This window comes from Hippopotamus amphibius, chromosome 8, assembly GCF_030028045.1.
Source record: "Hippopotamus amphibius kiboko isolate mHipAmp2 chromosome 8, mHipAmp2.hap2, whole genome shotgun sequence".
Classification (NCBI taxonomy): domain Eukaryota; kingdom Metazoa; phylum Chordata; class Mammalia; order Artiodactyla; family Hippopotamidae; genus Hippopotamus; species Hippopotamus amphibius.
The window spans coordinates 19,658,035-19,676,965 of NC_080193.1; the positions used below are offsets into that span (position 1 = coordinate 19,658,035).

Genomic DNA, 18,931 nt, shown 5'->3' on the forward strand with positions numbered 1-18,931 from the left:
CCCTCAACTGGTCGTACAATCGTAGTTGGAATGTGTTTCATTTTCAGAAACAGGTATTTGAGTTGGGATGTACCCTGTCCTCCCGCCACTGGTCAGCGTCCCCACTCTGGGGACCGAGGAGACCCCTGGCCTGGCTCAGTTTCAGTTAATTCATAGAATTACAGGTGAGAAGCTCTTAGAGCAGAGGGCAGGATCCCACCTGGAGTCTAATGTGACTCTCCTAGTGTCTCCCCGTCACGGCGTGATCCTGGAGTAGGTATTGAACACGTAGCCTCAGGTTTGCCTATTTTTAATCTGTCACACGGGGATGGTAATGCCTACTTCACAAGGTCATTATGAATATTAAATAAGATGATCCCATAAAGGCCTTGGTGTGTCAGTAGCTAACATTTAAGAAGCCGTCACAGTGTGCCAAGCATCTTGCTAAGCCCATGTCGGGCATTACCTCGTTTAATCCCGGTGACGAGCCCCCTTTGTACAGATGATGAAACTAAGCCTCAAGGAGGTGAAGTAACTTGCCCAGAGTTAGGAAGTTCGTAAATGCCAGCGCTGGCACCTGAGGTCCTTTGGAGGAGGCAGAATTGAAGTTCATGGCCACTAGCCCAGACTTAACACCCTAGCAACCCAGGTCACCTACTCAGGAACCACGCTCACCTTCCACCTTAGTCCATGTGCAGCCAAGAAAGACCAAGTCTGACCACAGGGCATGGAAGTGTGAAAGCTCAGGGCAGGCTGTGGGCCTGGAGAGAATTATCCAGAAGGCTACAGGCAGGAGGACAGGCACAGGAGGACGTGAAGGGACAAGTCATCTGCATCCAGCCGTTTAGTCTCCAGGATCCACCTGAGGTCAGCCCAGGCGTCAGGGTCACGCTGTTACCAGGTTACCAGGCTAGGCTCAGGGCAGCCGGCTTGTTAAACATTAGCGCTTATTGTCCTTAATTAGCATGACCTCATGCTGGGACCCACAGGTTGAGCCTCTGCCTTCGGTGCTTCTTTCACACACGCCGTATATCTTAGCATAGATTTTCTTGAGAGGTGAATCGGGGGAGTTTAAACCTTTTTTTTTTTTTTAAGTCCCAGAATTCACAAGAGGATGCTTTTGTGTAACGAGTGCCCCAGAGTACACTTAAAATAAGATGCAGTTTACCAGGTCCGGGCTGCAGGGCTGCCTGACACTTCCTCACCACGTTAGGGTAGAGGAAGGACTAGGGGTTTGGGGCTGGGCAGACCAGCCTGAGCCAGGGGCTCTGCTGCTAGGACTCAGTTTCCCTGTCTGGGAGGTTGTTGAGATTAAATGAGGTGACTGTAAATGCCCTGGCCTGGTGCCCGGCATGTAGTAGGTGCCCTGGACATGTTGATGTGCTTCTCCTTTTCTTTCCTCTTCTTCCTTCTCTGTCTCTGTCTCTGTCTGTCTGTCTGTCTGTCTCTCTCTCTCTCTCTCATTTTTACAAAAATGGCCTTAGTCCCAGGTGCACAGCATGGCCCAGAAAAGCAGGATCAGATTGTAGTGGTATTTTTGAAATCACCACGTGGTTATCTATAGTTTAAAATGACTCTTTGCTCGCTTCTCAGCCTTTTGGCTAAGATCAAGTGTAGTACCTGTTATTATCAGTTTAATATCTGATATGTCCTCTATCCGAGGACAATATAGTAAATGGATTTTTGGAGCAGGGAGTTGGAATAGGAGCTTGCCTGGTCCCTCCACGCATCGACCTGGTATTGCAGTACCTCCAGGAACGGTGCACCCCTTTGGGGAATAACTCAATATCAAAAGACAAACTGGGGGGAATTCCCTGGCGGTCCAGCAGTTGTGACCTGGCGCTCTCACTGCCGGGCGCCTGGGTTCCATCCTTGGTTGGGGAGCTAAGATCCCACAAGCGACACAGTGTGGCCGATAAGAAGAAGAAGAATAAAATAAAATTACTCTTTGCACCCAAGAAAGGGGGTCCAAGGCTGGGGGGGGGGACATGCCCCAGGATCCCCAGTTCGGCCCCCAGCTCAGCCCCTAATGCCCTTGCATAGTTAACGTTCTTCCTTTTTTCCTTTTTATTATGAAAAAATGTCATAATAGAGAACAGTGGAGAGAATAGTATGATGAAACCCCTATGCCTACACACCTAGGTTTTCATAACATTATGCCACATTTGCCTCATCTGTTTTTTTTAATATGTTAAGTTTTTTAATTGAAATGCAATTTACAAGTAAAAACATGCACAGCTCTCGAGTGTAAAATTCAGGAAATTCTGACAATTGTATGCAACCTGTGCTAGAAGATTTTAAAGTACATTTCCCCACATCATGATACTTAAGTCTGTACCTAAACACTTCAGCATGCGTCACTGATAAGTGACATTTCTATCTACCCACTGTACCATTATCGCTCCTAACAGAATTAATTCCTTACTTTTAAACTCCAGACTGTATTCAAATTCCCCAATTGTCCCAAAATGTCTCTCAGAGCTGGCACATTCAAAACAGGATCCAGATAAGTTCCGCACATCATGTGTAGTCGTTAGGTCTCTGAAATTTCTTTAATCTGTAATACAACAATAATCTTCCCTGCCTCTCCTCTTTTTTTTTTTTCTTTTTTTTTCTATGGCACTGACTTGGAGAGCCTGGGCCGGTTGTCATGTTGAATATCCACTTTCTGTGGTGAACTCCTTGCCCTTTCTCCCTTTTATTCTGTATCAAGTAGAATTGGTCCAGAGCTGGATCAGATCTGATGGAACAGTTTGGGAATGCTGCCTCAGGGGACCACGTTCTGGCCTTTGCGTTGCTTCAGAGCCAGGCCCACAAGATGTCTGGTTTCTTCACCCAGAATGAGACCCCATGTGACCCCCAAAGATTTTGTTTTATTTATTTATTTTTGGCCACACAGCATGCGGGATCTTAGTTCCCTGACCAGGGATTGAACCCGTGTCCCCTGCAGTGGAAGCTCAGATTCTTTTTTTCTTTTTTAAATAAATTTATTTATTTATTTATTGGTTGCCTTGGGTCTTTGTTGCTGTGCACGGGCTTTCTCTAGTCGCAGTGGGTGGGGGTGGGTACTCTTCGTTGTGGCACGTGGGCTTCTCATTGCGGTGGCTTCTCTTGATGCGGAGCACTGGCTCTAGGTGCATGGGCTTCAGTAGTTGTGGCATGCAGGGTCAGTAGTTGTGGCACACGGGCTTAGTTGCTCCACAGCATATGGGATCTTCCTGGACCAGGGATCGAACCCGTGTGCCCTGCATTGGCAGGCAGATTCTTAACCACTGCACCACCAGGAAAGTCTGAAGCTCGAATTCTTAACCACTGGACTGCCAGGGAAGTCCTTTTCTCCTTTTTTTGACCCAAAGATTTTACATGTGCTGGGCCACAGTCTGTGGTCGGCTGCCTCTAACACAGGAGTCCCCTAAGGGAGCGGGGGGTGTGGGGGGGTTGGGGGGTGGGCAGACGCGGCCCTCGGTGGGCAGCTCAGAGGCCTCAGGAGGAAAAGGGGTCTCCTCTCCTGGGAGAGCATCCTGCAGGGCTGTGGGCAGCGAGGCCTGGGGGACTGAGCCCCCCACCCGCCTTTCCTCAGCAGCCATGGCATTTCACTCTGTGGTCCTGTCCTCCCTCCCCCCCACCTTGCAGATGAGAACAGCAACCAGAGCTCCATCGCAGACGCCTCCCCCATCAAACAGGAGAACAGCAGCAACTCCAGCCCCGCTCCCGAGCCCAACTCGGCCGCACCCGGCGATGGCACAGACGCCAAGGCAGACGAAGCCCAGGCCGGTGGGAAGGAGCTCCCCGGGGCCGAAGGTACGTGCCCTCGGGGGCTGGGCTCAGCGGGGCCTCTCTCCAGCCAGCCTTCAGCCAGGCAGTTGAAAGGGTCTTTAAGGAGGCCCTGTCAGGTGCTGGCCCCCAGAAGGTGATGGTAGAAGGAAGGTAGTGCCTGGAGCTCATATTCTTAAGGGGCAATTTAAAAATCATGCCATCTAGTATTTGGAAAATTAGTGCTTTGGAGAATTCTAAAGTAAGAGAGGGGAGTGGGGTAAGGTTGCAATTTTAAATAGGATGACCAGGGAAGGCCTCACTGAGAAGGTGACATGAGAACAAATGAGGCTCAGGTTAGGGAAGGGAGCAAGCCAGGGGGTTACCTGGAAGAAGAGTGTTGTGGGCGGTGCAAAGGCCCTGCGGCAGGAGCGTGCTCAATGTGGCTGGAGAAGGGGACGTGAGGAGCTTAGTGAGCGAGATGAGGTCAGAGAGGAGGCAGGACCCCGAGGGTGGGGGCTCGTAGGCCACTTCACAGACCCAGGTCTTTACGCTGAGTGAGAGGGGAGCCTTTGGGAGTTTGAGTGCCCTGATCTGAAGGATCACATTGGTTGCCATGACTGAGATCAGATAACAGGGAGGTCAGGGTGGAGGCAGGGAGCCCAGTGAGGGGGCTACTGCAGTTGTCCAGATGGGAGAGGATGGTGGCAGATGAGGCAGTAAGAAGGGTCTGATTGTGGAGGACGTGTTTGTGTACATGTGTATATGTATCTATAGGTTTGTTTATTTTGAGGTTTCTAGGTTCTCTTTAAATGAAAAATTTCCAACATATCGAAAAATTGAAAGAATAGTATAATACTCTTCTGTATACCTACACCAGCTGCATTCGTCGATTGTTAACGTCCAGAGTTTTGGGGGTTTTGTTTTTTGTTGGAGGGGGTGGTTGTTTGGGGTGTTCTTTTGGTTTTTTTTCACTTTGCCTAAAGATATTTTTTTTCTGGGGCCTTTTGACATTAAATTGTAGACCTTACGATGTTTTGTCTCTAAACACTTCACCGTGCATCTTTTAACGGTAAGCACATTCTCTTACCTAATCACAATAACCATTGTTGCACCTAAGAAAAATGAACAGTAGCTCCTGATTGTCTAACGTCAAAGTGTGTTTCGGAGGCAGAGGTGAGAGTGTGTGGATGGGCGGTACGTGGGTTGTGAGAGAAGGGACTCGAGAGTGATTCTCGGCACCTAGAGGGACAGCCTTGCCGTCATCTGTGATGGGAGAGGTGGAGGGGTAGGACTGGCAGGGTCTGGAACGCCTGCAGATGCCCGGGTGCAGAGTTTGGGGTTCCAGGGAGAGGTCTGGGCTGATGTGCTCCTACCCAGTGGGGCAAGGTGGCTTGGGGAGTGCGTGCACCTCCTTGGGAGAAGGCTGTCCTGTGCTGCGGCGTTCATTCACATCCCATGCTGTTCCCTTCCACACACTTCACCCACGCCAGCCCCGTGCGAGGCTCCCGCCAGTACCAGGCGACCGTCAGCTGAGTCCCACTCCTGACTCCCGAGAACTCATGGGCAAGACAAGCACTGAAGCTGAGAATTACAGTCTACAGAGGTCGCAGACAGACTAGATCGAGCATGTGGTGTGCGGGTGTGACCAAGGAGCCCAGTGTTGTTTTTATTTTTAATTGGCACTTGATGCCGAAATTTAAAAATTGAGCAGTTTTACTTAAAATAAGATCAATTTCCAGCTTCTCTTGAAAAGCGGGAAGGTCTGGCAATACTGGACCTGCGTTTCTATTGAGCAGCAACCAGCTAGAGCAGAGATGTGGCCACCTCTCCAGGAAGGGCCCAGAGAACCTGCATTCACCAGTGACCACACTCCCCACCACTCCCTGTTGTCTTCCTGGCGCTGAAGCCAAAGACAGTTGCCATGTGTTAACCCATGGTCATTGTTGTTTTCCAGTTTGCGGGGTGGGTGTGTGTTTGTTTTTGGCTGGGCTGCGCGGCTTGCAGGATATGAGTTCCCCAGCTAGGGATTGAACCCGGGCCCTTGGCAGTGAAAGCATGGAGTCCTAACCACTGGACCGCCAGGGAATTCGCTGTTGTTTTTCTTATTGTTGATTTAAAAGGAAAGTTAATATGTTTCTTGCACCTTTTTTTCTACTAAAAGTGGGAAAGTAAGAGGCTGAGAGGCCAGGATAGTGCACATTTTTTTAAGGAAGAGGGGAATATTCCTTTAGATTTTCTTTGCAAAGGTTATTTGTGTCTGAATTAAATAGTTGACTCGTTCATGGCACTTCCTGGCCCCTAAGGGGGCTTTTCAGCTCATGGTCAGATGCAGTAAGGAAAGGAAGCCTGGAAGGCTTCCCAGAAGAGGTACTGACTTGGACTTAAAGGATGAGCAGAGATAGGCATGAACTGAGCAACCCAGGCAGAAGGGACCACAGGGCAGAGCCTGGGGAAGGTGCCCATGTGCCAGGAGGACCCCTGGGCTGGGGGTGGTGGTGCAGATGACCCTGCACAAGGGAACAACCATGAATCAGGATGCAGAGGGATGTGCCCCACCCCTCCCCCTCCAGTGTCCTCCCCCTCCTCAGGGAGGACCACGGCGGAGTCTGTCCTGTGGCCTTCCAGAGGTAGTCTGCGCCTAGAAGCATCTATATGAGATGATAACCTCCCTTTTTAGAACACTTTCACTTAACAGTCACCATGGAGACAGTTCCACGTTAGGACATACGGATTTGTCTTATTCTCTTTACCAGCGTATCATTCAGTGACATGAATGTGCCGTGATTTATTTAAATAGTCCCCGCGTTGGTGGTCACTTGGGTTGTTTCTGTCTTTTTCCTACACTGATCGTGCTGGAGGGAGTCTTGTATGCACGTTTCTTTGCATCTTTGCTCAGGTGTGAGTGGGTCTGTAGGACACGGCCCTGAAAGAGGGCTGTGGAGACAAGGGCGCCAGCGTTTAAAGTGCCCATAGTCCCTGCGGGGTCTTCCTCCAGCGAGCCGGTGGGAGGAATGGCTCCTCCCAGAGCAGGGCCTTGCACTGTAAGCATGGGGGTCCAGATGATTCTTTGCTGTGGGGGTGTCCTGTGCACGGTGGGGTATTAAGAAGCATCCCTGTCACTAGGTGCCAGCAGCACGCCCCACCCCCAGTCATGACACCACAAATGTTTTCAGATGGGGCCAAATGTCTTCTAGGGGAGCAGGGGACAAAATCGCCCCCAATTGAGAACTTTGTCCCAGGGACTTTGGCACAGCCTTCTCCCATGTGTTCACGCGGGCATCCTCTTTCGTCCCCACAGGACTCCCCCCACAGGCCTGGGTCGGGGGGCGGTGCTGGGACAGGGCCGTGGATGCAGGAGGAGCTGATCACACCTGGTCAGAGCCTTGCTGGCCCTGTGGCCTCGGGCAGGACTGGAAAGGAGGCGGAGCTAACGGGGGGTGGGGCTCAGAGTGAGGGCGGGGCGATGCTGGGGAGCTGGGGGCGGGGCCTCTGGGGCCGGGGCTTGGCTTCTTGCCGTGGGAGCTTATTTCCTTGACCAAGGATCCCACCCGCGCCTCCAGCATTGGGAGCCCAGGAGATGTAACCAATGGACTGCCAAGGGAAGTCCCAGTGGCTTCTTGCTTTCTGGCCGTGACCTCATTTCTCCCATGTTTGGGCTCTGTGTCTTCTTTGCCCTAAAGGGTCAGTTAAATCTCAGCTGCAGGAATGAGGTCTGGGGAGCGTTCTTCCGCAGCTGCAGTGTTTGGGCCCTACCACCGCCACCCCCTCCCACAGGTCCAGGTGGGAACCGCACCGGGGTCCCCTCCTGGCCAGGCCAGGCCTGTGGGCGGCACAGGTGCCCAGCTTTGCCCAGATGGGACCGCCCCAGGGACCAGGCCCACCTGGCCACGGCCGGGGGCTGCCCACTCGCGTGGGAAAGGCAAGAAGTAGAGCCCCCTGGACGTTTCCAGGTAGGGGCCCACTGCCTGCAGGACAGGGTGGGTTGGTCACCAGCTGTTGACCTTGCTTTGAACTTGTTTACTGCTGAGTGAGTTCAGCGAATGACATAATGTCCAAACTCCCTAGACTAAATTTAGGCCCTCGGAAAATAATTTCCCCTGGGCGAGTTCCAGTGCCTCTGGGCTAAGAGAACCAGGCTGCTGCAGCGAGGCCTGGAAGGCTCCGCCAGCTCCAAGGCCAGTTGCCACGGCGCTCTCGAGCCAGGCAAAGGGTCGGTGTGACTCTCTGGGCAACCCGCCACCTTCGTGATTTCTAAGCGTGCATCCGGGCCCCCACCTTCCTCTCCACTCTGCAGAGCCCATCCTGTAGGGCAGAAAGGGATGTGTAGTCAGACAGGAGGAGGAAAATAACAACTGCAGAGGTTTGTTAAAGCAAACGTATATTAAGAACTAGAATAGAAGATTAACATAGATTTTTTTTCTTTTTTTTAAATTGAGATGAAGTTCATGTAGCATAAAAGGAACCATTTTTAACTGAACAATTCAGTGCCGTTTAGCACATTCATAATGTTGTGTAATCATCACCTCTGTCTGGTTGCAAACTGTTCTCATCCCTCTAAAAGGAAACCCTGTGCCCTTTAGCTGTCACTCCCTGTTCCCCCAGTTCCTGGCAACCACCAATCTGTGGTTTCTGTCTCTATGGATTTGTCTTTTCTGGACATTTCATATCAATGGAGTCATGTAAGGTGACCTTTGGTGACTGACTTCTTCCACTCAGCATCATGTTTTCAAGGTCCACCCACGTTTTAGCCTGTGTCAGTGTCTCATTCCTTTTTATGGCTGAATAATATTCCATTGGGTGTATGGACCACATTTTGTTTAACCATTTATCTGTTCATTTGACATTTGGGCCATTTCCATCTTTTGGCCATCGCAAATAGTGCTGCTGTGAATATTTTGTGTAAGTTTGAGAACCTGTTTTCAATTCTTGTGGGTCTGTACCTAGAATTGGAATTGCTGAGTCGTACAGGAGTTCTGTGTTTAACTTTTTGAGGAACTGCCGTTACATGAATTTTAAAGGTAAAACTAAAAATATCAAAGAAATGTCAGGTTTATGGGGTGCTTGGTTTTCTGCCCTAGATAATCCATCATTTACCCCTACCTGGGATTATTTTGCTGTTTGGGTACTTCTGTCTTTCCATTTAATCCTCACAGTGACTCAAGAGGGTGGCCGTTGTCAACCTTGATTCTACAGAGGGTGAGGCATCTGAAACCCAGGAATGAGTGGTTGAGGCAGTGTTAGGGCCCGGGTCTGTTCCCCGCACCCCCAAACACACACCAGCTTGTAGACGGAGCCCAGGGGTCCCAAGTGAGGTGGACCCCTGATCCTCCCCTCCCCCTGGCAGCAAGAGAACCCAGCTCAGACCCTGGCGGGGTGTCAGGTTTTCTAGCACTGTGCAAGCCATCGGGACTGCTGGTTTAGGGGGAGTAAGAGTGTGTGTTAACTGCAGCTCCTCTGGGATGGATGGGCTGGGGGGGTCAGCCTCCTTGGGAGGAGGGTTGCAGCTCCTTGCTGCCCTGTCCCCAGCCCTCTGTGCCCCGCTGGCCTCAAGCCCTGGAGTGCTACCTACTGTCCCCCTTTCCCCATATTGCTTGCCTGCTTTAAAACTTAAGCCTGGGATTTTTTTTTTTTCCTTTTGTTATGCCTCTGCCTCAGAAACCTCAGAAAGTAAGGCATTCTTGAGTATTTTAGTGCGATTTTTACAAATCAGGGTGACATATGTTGGTGTCTTGAATGCAAGCAGAGCAGGGGCCCTGGGCGGGGTGTGGCTGCTACCTCTGGGCACTCTGAGCCCAAAATAAGCTTCAGGTACAATGGCTCCTCCCTCTTCTTCCAAAGCCACATCCCCTCGCACAGCCTACTAAGGCCTGCGCCTTCCTTCTGCTAAAGGAACATGATGGGGGGAACAGGGAGACCGATGCATGAGAAGGAGCCCAAATGACTGGCAAACAGGACTCATTAAATAAGTGATTGGTTGATAGAATGTGCAGCCATCTTGTAGGCTCTTGTATTTACAGCATTTTTAAGGACATGAGAAATTCTTCCAAAATACTGTGAGATCCCTCGTTGGGGAGAGTGCAGAACTAATATGCATGTAGGGAGAGAACATCTGGAAAGATGGGACTAAATCCTCTGAAATATTAGTGGCGTGGTAGCTGTGGATGGTGAGATAGTTGGTGATTTAATTTTTTTTCTGTATTTTCTGCTTCTTGCAATGACAATCAGAAAAATATCCGTATTATTAAGAGAAACGTTTACATAGGGGCAGTGACTTCTAAGGATTCCCTAGCTGGAGAGGCAGGCTCCCTAATGGAAGAGGGAGGAGTCAGCAGCCATGATGGTTGGAGCATGCTGTGTCCACCAGAGGGCGCCAGGTGCATGCAGCACAAAGCCCATAGCATCCTTTAGATGGCCTCTCAGGGCACTTGGCAGGTGATAGGTGTGCAAAGGAAAGGGTTGGAGGCCCCAGAGCCAGAGTGTGACTTGGCTGCTGAAAAATGACATCCCTAAAAAATAAGGAAGAGGCATGCCAAGCCCCCCAGCTCCTTGCAGTCCTGACAGACCGCCTGGCCACAAAAACTACCCAGTTCCAGGTATTTTTAGTAATTGGCCCATCTGGCTCCGCATCTCCCGTGTCTGAAAACAGCTTCTGTCGTCTTGCTTTTCCCTCAGATGCTTCTGACGAGCAGAATTCACAGTCTTCAATGGAAAACTCGATGAACAGTTCAGAGCAAGTAGAACGGCAGCCATCTGGAGATGCAGGTCTGGCTGCAGAGACATCCACAATCTCTCAGGTACCTCGATCGAGGTCTCAGAGGGGCAGCCAGATCGGCCAGGAGCCCGTTGGGGTGTCGGGGGTACGTTGAAAGGTGTTTTGTTGTCTCGTTTTGTTGTTTGCTCTTTGGGCGATTGGAGCTGCCTGACATTCATTGAGCAGGATGCGTGAGCATCCTTCTGTGTCCGAGCTGGGCCCTGGGGCCCAGGGTGAAAGAAGAGACATGCAGGTCTGGCTCTTGGGGTGGGTCCTGTATCTCAGCCTCAGCTGCATCAGTTTGTTTACTCGGGTCCACAGAAGCATCTCCTGGTCTCAGTGATCCAAAGTCAACTTCCCTTAGAGCTGGGAAGATAAGTCTTCAGAATCCTAAAGGCTGGAGGAATCATCCTTCGGAATTTTGCGACTAACCACACTCCCCCTGCTCGGACCTCTTTCTCGGTCATCGCTGTTTGCCAGACTCTGGTCTAAGTCAGACAGTGCAGGCGCCAGTGGCCTTGTGGACAGGGGCAAACATCCCGGGTTTGAATCCCGGATCCTTCACTTGACAGACATGAGCCTCAGTACCTCCAGCTGCCAAAATGGGATCCCGGAACTGTCTTGGGGCCAGGGTGCGGTCAAGAGGAGAGAATGTGGGTAACACGCTTAACATAGAGCTGGACACAGGAGATGCCCCAGTGTTGCCTCGGCTTCTGTTGTGACTTTTTTTTTTTTACTGTCAACCCTCTGTGCTCATTTAAGAGGTCTGGAGACTCACTCAAAGGTATCAAAACTTCAGCTAATAGAACTGTTTCCGCTTTGCTGAGTATTTTCATACCTGGGGAGAAATGGACAATAAGTAGCAGCAGAAAGAAAGGAAATGGCTTGGTCTGTGCTCTGGGGAGCCTTAACCCAGGCCTTCCCCAAGGGGAAGTGCCCCTTAGATTTTCACATCTCCATACCCTTGGATCTGCAGCCTCCTCTCAGCCTATAGAACACTCCTCCAAAGGCCCAAAGATGCAGTGGCAGCTTTGATGAAAGATGTATTTGCAGCTGCAGAAAATCGGCCATAACCTAAGTGTATCGAAGGGTTAGATAAATCTGGGGTCATGGATAAAACAGCCTGGTATGCAGCTGTTAAAAAGAGTGTGTTGGCCCATGTACAGCTAAAGAGAACAAAGAAATATTCTCACAATGTGAAATGAAAAACACAAGGCAGAGCCTTGAGCGTAGCATGAGCCCATTCTTTTAAAACTACAATACAAATCAAAGCCTCATGCAGAGTTGGTAAAAGCAAGATGGCAGACGGCGTCTCCTGGCCTCTTGAACTCAGTGGAGGAAAAGATCAGCTTGAAACTTCGATCCACACCCTGGGGGCATCTAATGCTCCCACCAACATCTGAACAGTCCAGGGGTCTTTCATTATAACACTCCCCCACCTCCACTCCCATTTCCAGGGACCCAGATCTGAAATGGGACCTCTTCCACTGTTTTCATGCTCACATGGACACGCTACTTGTCTCCAGAGCTGCTAGGTGTGTGAGCAAGACAAAGGGTGTGTTACACTAAAGCAAACAGCTCAACATTGACATTCAGCCATTCCTGTTTAAAGAAGAACAAAGGCTCCCGACCCCTTTCCCACCACCTCGCTCTGCCCCCTCCTCATGCAGGTCAGTTCTCCTCTCTCCAGCGTCCGCTCCCAAGCTCACATACTGACCCCCCCATGCAAGTGCTCTGTGGAGACGTCACCTGAACAGAATCCACCTTCCTCAGAAGGCACAGTGGCCCCACTTTCTCCTGTTACATTTAGACTAAGCTTTTATCACTTTCATGCAGAAAAGGGAGGGGAAAGACGGGCAGCTCCACCTGTCTCCCTGTAGCACCTGCTCTCAGGGTTTGCCTCAAGAAACTCACACGCATCCTACATCAAGGCCCGGGGGTCTCTGTTTACCATTTATCGGGCATCCCCTGTGTACCAGGCAGGAAGCCAGGTATGGAGCTCATGATGGGGTTGGGGTGGCAGAGACACAGCCGGGAGACAGCAGACACAAGCAGGTCACGATTCCTGCCACAGGAGGACAGGAACGGGACGATGCAAAGACGTTTAACAGGAGTGGAGCACCCTCCCAGATGACGTAGGCAGGGAGGGGTGGGATGGGAGCAGGAGTGGGAGGAGTGAGAAATGAGGGCCGGGAGGGCAGGCTTTCTGGGCAGAGGGAGCTGAGCTGCACAGGTCCAGAGACAGGAGCTGGCCTGAGGAGTGGAAGGGGAGGTCGTGGAGGCTGGAGCTAGACGCACAAGGAGGAGGATGGCAGGGCGAGAGGGGGGCCTTCTCGGCCTGGTGAGGAGTTGGGATTCTGTTCTGAGGTCAGTTGGGACGGTGCTCTACGTATGGTCTCTGTTTTGAGAAGATCTCGGGCTCTGCTCAAAGCCAGGTAGGGCGACCATGGAGCAGCTGCAGTGCCAGCCAGATGAGGGATGGAGGCTCAGGTGTGGATGAGGTGGCGGGCAGAGGGCAGAGGTGGGTGGGCCAAGGGCCTCTGGAGATGGAGCTGGGCGTGGAGACGCGGAGAGAAGGGAGGATTCCAGAGTGCCATCCAGCTGTACCCCAGGCACATGGTGGTGCCGTCAACAGCTGTGGGAGCACCGGTTAGGCCAGGCGAGGTCAGGAGCTCGACCTGGGTGGTCGGTTCGGGTGGGGCTGCCTAGGGTGATGACGGAGTGAGAAAGTCAAGGAAGAGGTCGGTGTGTGAGTGTTGAGCTTTTTTTTTTTTTTGAGTCCTGGGACTTCTTGGGAATTTGGTGGCAACCACAGACCCTTCCCCCAAAATAACAGACTTATGTACATTCCACAAATGTGGAGTGTCTGCCTGGGCCAGGCACGTGTGTGAGCCCTGGATGACCAGTTGTTAACGTGGCCAGGTTGGTCTAGCCTTCAAGCTTGGAGAGGTAAACCTGAAACCGTGCATATATAGTTACACTGTAGTTAATGAGAGATTGGAAGACATGGGTGACATGGGCTTGGTGGACATAGGAGCAGCTTGGGTGTGAGGCTTCCCGTGGGTCCATGAACCTTTCCAAGTCTGCGTGAGAGCCACGGGGTCTGAACCGAGGGTGGGCGTCCGCGGGTCCTTCCTGGGCTGACCTGCGACCTCCCAGCTGGCCTGAGTTGCTCTCCTGGGGTGTCAACCTGTGTTTCTTTTTTCTTCCTCTTCCCCCAAGGATCTGGAAGGAGTGCCACCCTCCAAAAAGATGAAACTGGAGGCCTCACAACAAAACTCCGAGGAAATGTAGACGCCGAGTTCAGTCCTCCAATCCATGTCTCACGGGAGATGCATCAGCAGGCTTAATTCTAGAACAACCTCACCCGAGCGGATCCCTGTCGGGTGCGAAGGGAACTACTAACTTTTCAAGTTTACCAAGTGCAAATCCAAGAAAACCTACAACGGCGTAACTTCTCAGACACTGAAGAACTTTCTGCTGTGAAGCAAAACACTCGAATCTTGAAGTGACTGTCCTGGGGAAGGCGGGGTCGACAGCTCAGGAGTGTCTGCACACTGTCTCTGAAGCCAAGATTACATTTGTGTTGCTGCTGTATTGTGTTTTTTTTTTTGTTTTTTTTTTTGTTTGTTTGTTTTTTTCCACTTCTCTATTTAACGATATAAGCTATTTGAGGGTGGTACCGATCAGGAATTCGCTTTTTCATCGGGGCTTTTCACTGTTCAATTGATTCCTTCCGCTTTATTTTTTTGTGCCTTGTGCCCTTGAGGTAACCTCTGGCATGTTTTCCTGGTTGTTTTGCAATTCTCCTTGCAAATGCCCTCTTGGTTCGGTGCAGGCTGCCATTGCCCTGGTCCTCACGTCTCTCTCCTCCCTGCCTCAGGACTTCAAGCTGGAGCGGACCGGGCAGGGAGAAGGAGAGCCTGAGGCCGCAAAAGAGCAGGACCTCCCCGGCTGCCTGATTTCCAGGTCCAGGGGGCAGGGGGACACACCCTGAGCCCTGGATTGGGGCAGTGCCAGCCTCCAGGGTCCGAGGAGTCTCCATGTCTGGGCTCTGTCCCCAAGGGCTTCCTTGGGGCATCTGAGGCTGGTGTTTCCAAGCCCACAGAGCCCTTCGATTGTTCTGGCACGTCACCCTCTGCCGTCACCATGCCGCTTTCTCCCGCATCTCCGAAGACAGATTGGCTTCTGCCGCTGACTGCAGGACTGTCTCCTTAAGACGATAAAGGGGCGGAGGAGGCTGGTAGCAGGCAGCAGGAGTAGCTGGTGCTGAACTTTCTCTCACAGGACATCGCTTGGATTTCAAATCCACAGTCACCTGCTGCCCTCTGTCCCCCCACCCCAGCCCCACCCACAGGGGAGGCCAGGTTGTACTCAGCCACAATCCAACACCTGCTTGCTTCTGCATACCGTTCTGACTCCCAGAGCCAACAGTTGGACCGCGTCTCATTGCCAGGATGCTCTGAGGCTCCCCAGTGGGGAACGGGCCTTGAGGGTTGGACCTCGAAAGCCAGAAACGAGGCACCGAGGAACTGGAGAGCTTTGCGCTCCTCCAGAAAGGGGCGATCGGTCCCTCCCCCGCCTCCATCCCCTTCCTGCACTGGGACAGCTTCCTCTCACGAAAATGGAGATGCCCCCACCCCTGGACGAACTGCCTAATTGTTTGGTTCTGAGGCCTGGTTTGCTCTGAATTGCTATACGGACGACTCAGACCTTAACCCTTTTCCTGAGCTTTCTTTACTGCACTGGAGTTCCAACTCCCTTTGAGTTGTATGGGGGGGTCAGGGTGGGGGGAGGGTTCCAGGTTTCGTTGGTTGTTTTATTTTCTTCCTGTTTGTTTGTTTTTGGTTTTGTTTTGGCTAAACTGGTGCATATTCAGGTACCACCTTCCACGTGTGGAACTCTCGCCCGACCACCATGGGGAGTGTCCGCCAGATTCCATTTTCTAAGAGTTTCTGAGGGTGAGGCTCTTATTTGTTTTTTAAGGGAGCCAATCTATTTCCTGCACTTCAAGAAGAATCAAAATGTTCCTGAATTTCAAATACCTCATGCAAAAATGTCTCCTGAAACAAGGGAAGGAAAAAAAACATGAACTTTGAAAATCTTAGTGTTGAAGTTAGCGATGCCGAAAGGTTTCTGTCTTAAAAAAAAAAAAAAAAAAAATCCTTGTCAATTTTGCCCCTCAGGCAGTCAGTTCTGCAGAGAACTGTGTCCTGCCGTTACCTCTCAGCGTATCTCAAGGCGGCTTTACCTCCAGATCCTATAGAGTTAAAGTTAACTTTTTCCTTTGCAGCAAAACTCCACTTGGATGAAAGATGAATTTGGCTCCTCTTCTTTTTTTGGAAACAAGAGGTTACAAGCAAGACAGCTGAAGGGAATCCCACACACACATCCGTGGAAACAGCAGGGTCCTCTCGACAACAAGGGGAGCGGACACAGTCAAGGATGAATGAAGAGGACACCCAGGATACGAAGCTGTCGTTAGTTTTTCTCTGAAGTGCCTGAAGGTAGGAATGGGCCCCCGCCACGGCCACGCCAGGCAGAGCGCCAGCGGCCCTGCAGTCCATCCACGCTGGCCAGGAAGGCCTTCCACACGGGATGATGGGACTGCAAAAATCCAGACGTGCTTCCTTCCCTGACGAGGCCCGCTCCTCAGAGCCGCCGTTCCCCACCGCATCCTGAGCCCCCTCGCCCCCCCCCCACCACAGAATCTAAGACCTTTCAGCTGGCCGAGCCAGAGGCGGGGGTCCTAAGCGAATGCCTTCCGCGGACACCAGGCCCTGCGGCCTAAAGGGCTCCCAGGGCAAACTTATTCCCCGAGAAACTTGAAGTTGGGGATGCTGCAGCTACACATTCCACAAAGTGCTGGCACTTACACCCATAACCCGAAGGCAGTAGACCGACTCACAGGGTGGTGACCTCCCATTACCAACGGCGTCATGGTTTGGAACGTTCATCATCAGCCAAGGACCTGGTTAGAGGCATAAAGACCTTTTTTCACTGTTACCTAATTTGTTTTTTCCCTTACGATTTTTTTTTTGGTGTGTTGTACAGCAGTATAATTTTTCACTTATTTATTCCATCAGTAGATATGGTTTGTACAATGTACAATGGTTCCATTTCAGAAAATAAAAAAAATTCAAATCATGAACACCATGTGATTTTTTTTTCTTTTAAGATGTATTATTTATTTTATTTTTGGCTGCATTGGGTCTTCGTTGCTGCGCACGGGCTTTCTCTAGTTGGGGCAAGCGGGGGCTACTCTTCGTTGAGGTGTGCAGGCTTCTTATTGCCGTGGCTTCTTTTGTTGCAGAGCACAGGCTCTAGGCATGGGGGCTTCAATAGTTGCAGCGCGTGGGCTCAGTAGTTGTGTCTCACGAGCTCTAGAGTGCAGGCTCAGTAGTTGTGGTGCACGGGCTTAGTTGCTCCGCGGCATGTGGGATTTTCCCAGACCAGGAATCGAACCCGCGTCCCCTGCGTTGACAGGCAGATTCTCAACCACTGCGCCACCAGGGAAGCCCAAACACCATGTGATTTTGTAACATTATGATAAAGAGTAAAACTGGTGGATGGTGGGAAGGTCCCCCACCGGCTGCTCTGGTGTCCCCTGCGTGGCTGCGTGGCCCTGACTTTGTACACAGCTTGTATGCAAAGACTGTGGCCTCCCGTGATCAGGATAGCCATCATTAAGCACCAGCTGGATGCTGTGGGCAGGGGTTGTCAGTCAGCTTATGCAGACAGCCCCTGGCCCCAGTCGGTAGTCAGTCAGAGCCCCAATGTAAATTACAGCCACACCCTGCCCCCCCAGCCTGGGTCTTGGCCGAGGACAAGAGTTTGCCAAGTCCCTGACTTTGGGAGGCTCTGGCTTGTGACAGGGACTCTGAGGTGTCAGTTCACTGGTGACTTGCAACTTTGTCTTGACTTGTCTCAACAGCTAGTGACTTGTGGTCCGGCTAGAGCCAGAACCACCCTAGGGCCCTTCCCCCCACCCAGCAACTCAGACTCTTTCTCTCTCTCAGCTCAGACTCCCTCCCCACCCACCCCACCACCGTGGACTTTTTCCTTTTTCCTCTGTCCGGTCTCTCTTCCAACTCTCGCACCTGAAACCCGGCCCTGGATGAACTGCCGATGGAGGCAGCAGAGCTGGGATGATTGTTCCAGCGAGGCCTGTGCTAAGTCACCCATGTTGACCGTTGACTGACCTGGAGGCAAATGTTCTCTCCTTTTTGTTTTGTCTGACTCTCCTCCCCACCCCGTTCCTTTTTAAAATGTTCCAGTGTTTTTACCAGGATTGGTTGCTCAGCGAAATAAACTCCTGATATGGAAAGTCCAGGCTGACAAAACACAAATCATAGAGGCCTTGTTTGCTTAACCAAAAAAAGGGGCCTTGTCAGGCACGCTTTCACTCTCTTCGGTGCTCGCTGTGGCCTGTTCCCTGGACCTCTGTCTCTGGATGAAGGTCCCTTCCTTCCAGACTCCTCTGCCTGGGTCTCCCCACTTCTCTCTACCACTATGATCTCCACTCCCGGGGTCTCTGTCCCAGGCATTCTGCTTTACCTTCTCTGTCTCAGCTCCCTGTCTGTCTCTGTGGAACTGTCTGACTTCCTCTCATGTCCCTTTATTGAGGAGCAGTCATGCTCAAAGGCTGGAAATTTTGGCTTTGCAGGCATTCGTTGAGCACCATCTGTGTACTGGGTCCTGGGCAGCACTGACTCAAACTTGACCCTTTCTCTCTAGGCAGATAAGCTGGTGCACTGGGGTACCCAGCACAGTTTGGAATTGGGGAGAGGTGCATGTTGATGGTAGGGGTCAGGGAAGCTCCTAGGATGGTGGAGGAAGCCCAGGCATGGGGCCAAGAAGCTCATTTTTCCTTTTGGACGCTAAGCAGTGGCTGGAGGTTTCTGAGCCAGGGCTCTGCCGGACTGGGCGCAGTGTTGCTAGTGAATGGCATGGACTGGAAAAAGCCAGACTGGAGGTGGGGTCAGGGCAGCTATGAAACTGGACAGTAGGTGAAGCAGAAGGGGGAGTTGGCAAGAGGGCCTGTGTGCCCCCAGGTGATGTGAAGGCCACCAGCACTGCAGCCAAGTGAGGTGGGGACAGGTTGGGGGGAAGGCAGGCAGAGAAAGTGCTAGTCCAGGTCCAAGTATGGACCAAGACAAGTGTCGTAGAAGTCCATGGTTGGGCTGAGAAGAGACTGCAGCCCCTAAAGGCCAAGTCTATCCCCCCACCCACCAGGTGAGGAATAGATATTTTCCTCCAGAGGCTCACAGTAGACACTGGCTATCTTTGCCAGTTGCATTCCTCTCTTCTTCCAGTAGGGGTCCCCCTCACCCAAGGTTGGCCATGTGACCCAGGCCCCTCCCCTTGGCAACAGCAATTGGCTCAAGGATAACCACATAACCTAAAGAGGCCCAATGAGAGTCAGCCCTGGGATTTTTATGGGAA

General features: G+C 51.6%; 1 protein-coding gene and 1 non-coding gene across 5 annotated transcripts in view; both read left to right on the forward strand.

Annotated features, from left to right (window-relative positions):
- BCL7A (BAF chromatin remodeling complex subunit BCL7A) overlaps positions 1 to 16,597 on the forward strand; it is a 40,355-nt gene extending 23,758 nt beyond the window's left edge. For 2 of the 4 annotated variants that reach the window (XM_057746267.1, XM_057746268.1), the window contains 3 exons: positions 3,613 to 3,780; positions 10,408 to 10,592; positions 13,709 to 16,597. In XM_057746267.1, coding sequence (XP_057602250.1) covers positions 3,613 to 3,780; positions 10,408 to 10,592; positions 13,709 to 13,780 — 425 coding nt within the window. In that variant the 3' untranslated portion in view covers positions 13,781 to 16,597. The remainder of the gene's footprint in view (positions 1 to 3,612; positions 3,781 to 10,407; positions 10,593 to 13,708) is intronic. The other 2 variants (XR_009055153.1, XM_057746269.1) reach the window with 2 other exon arrangements.
- On the forward strand, positions 1,561 to 1,750 carry LOC130859755 (U2 spliceosomal RNA). The gene has a single exon (XR_009055306.1). It is a non-coding gene; the product is annotated as a U2 spliceosomal RNA (small nuclear RNA).
- Positions 16,598 to 18,931: the final 2,334 nt, after the last annotated feature.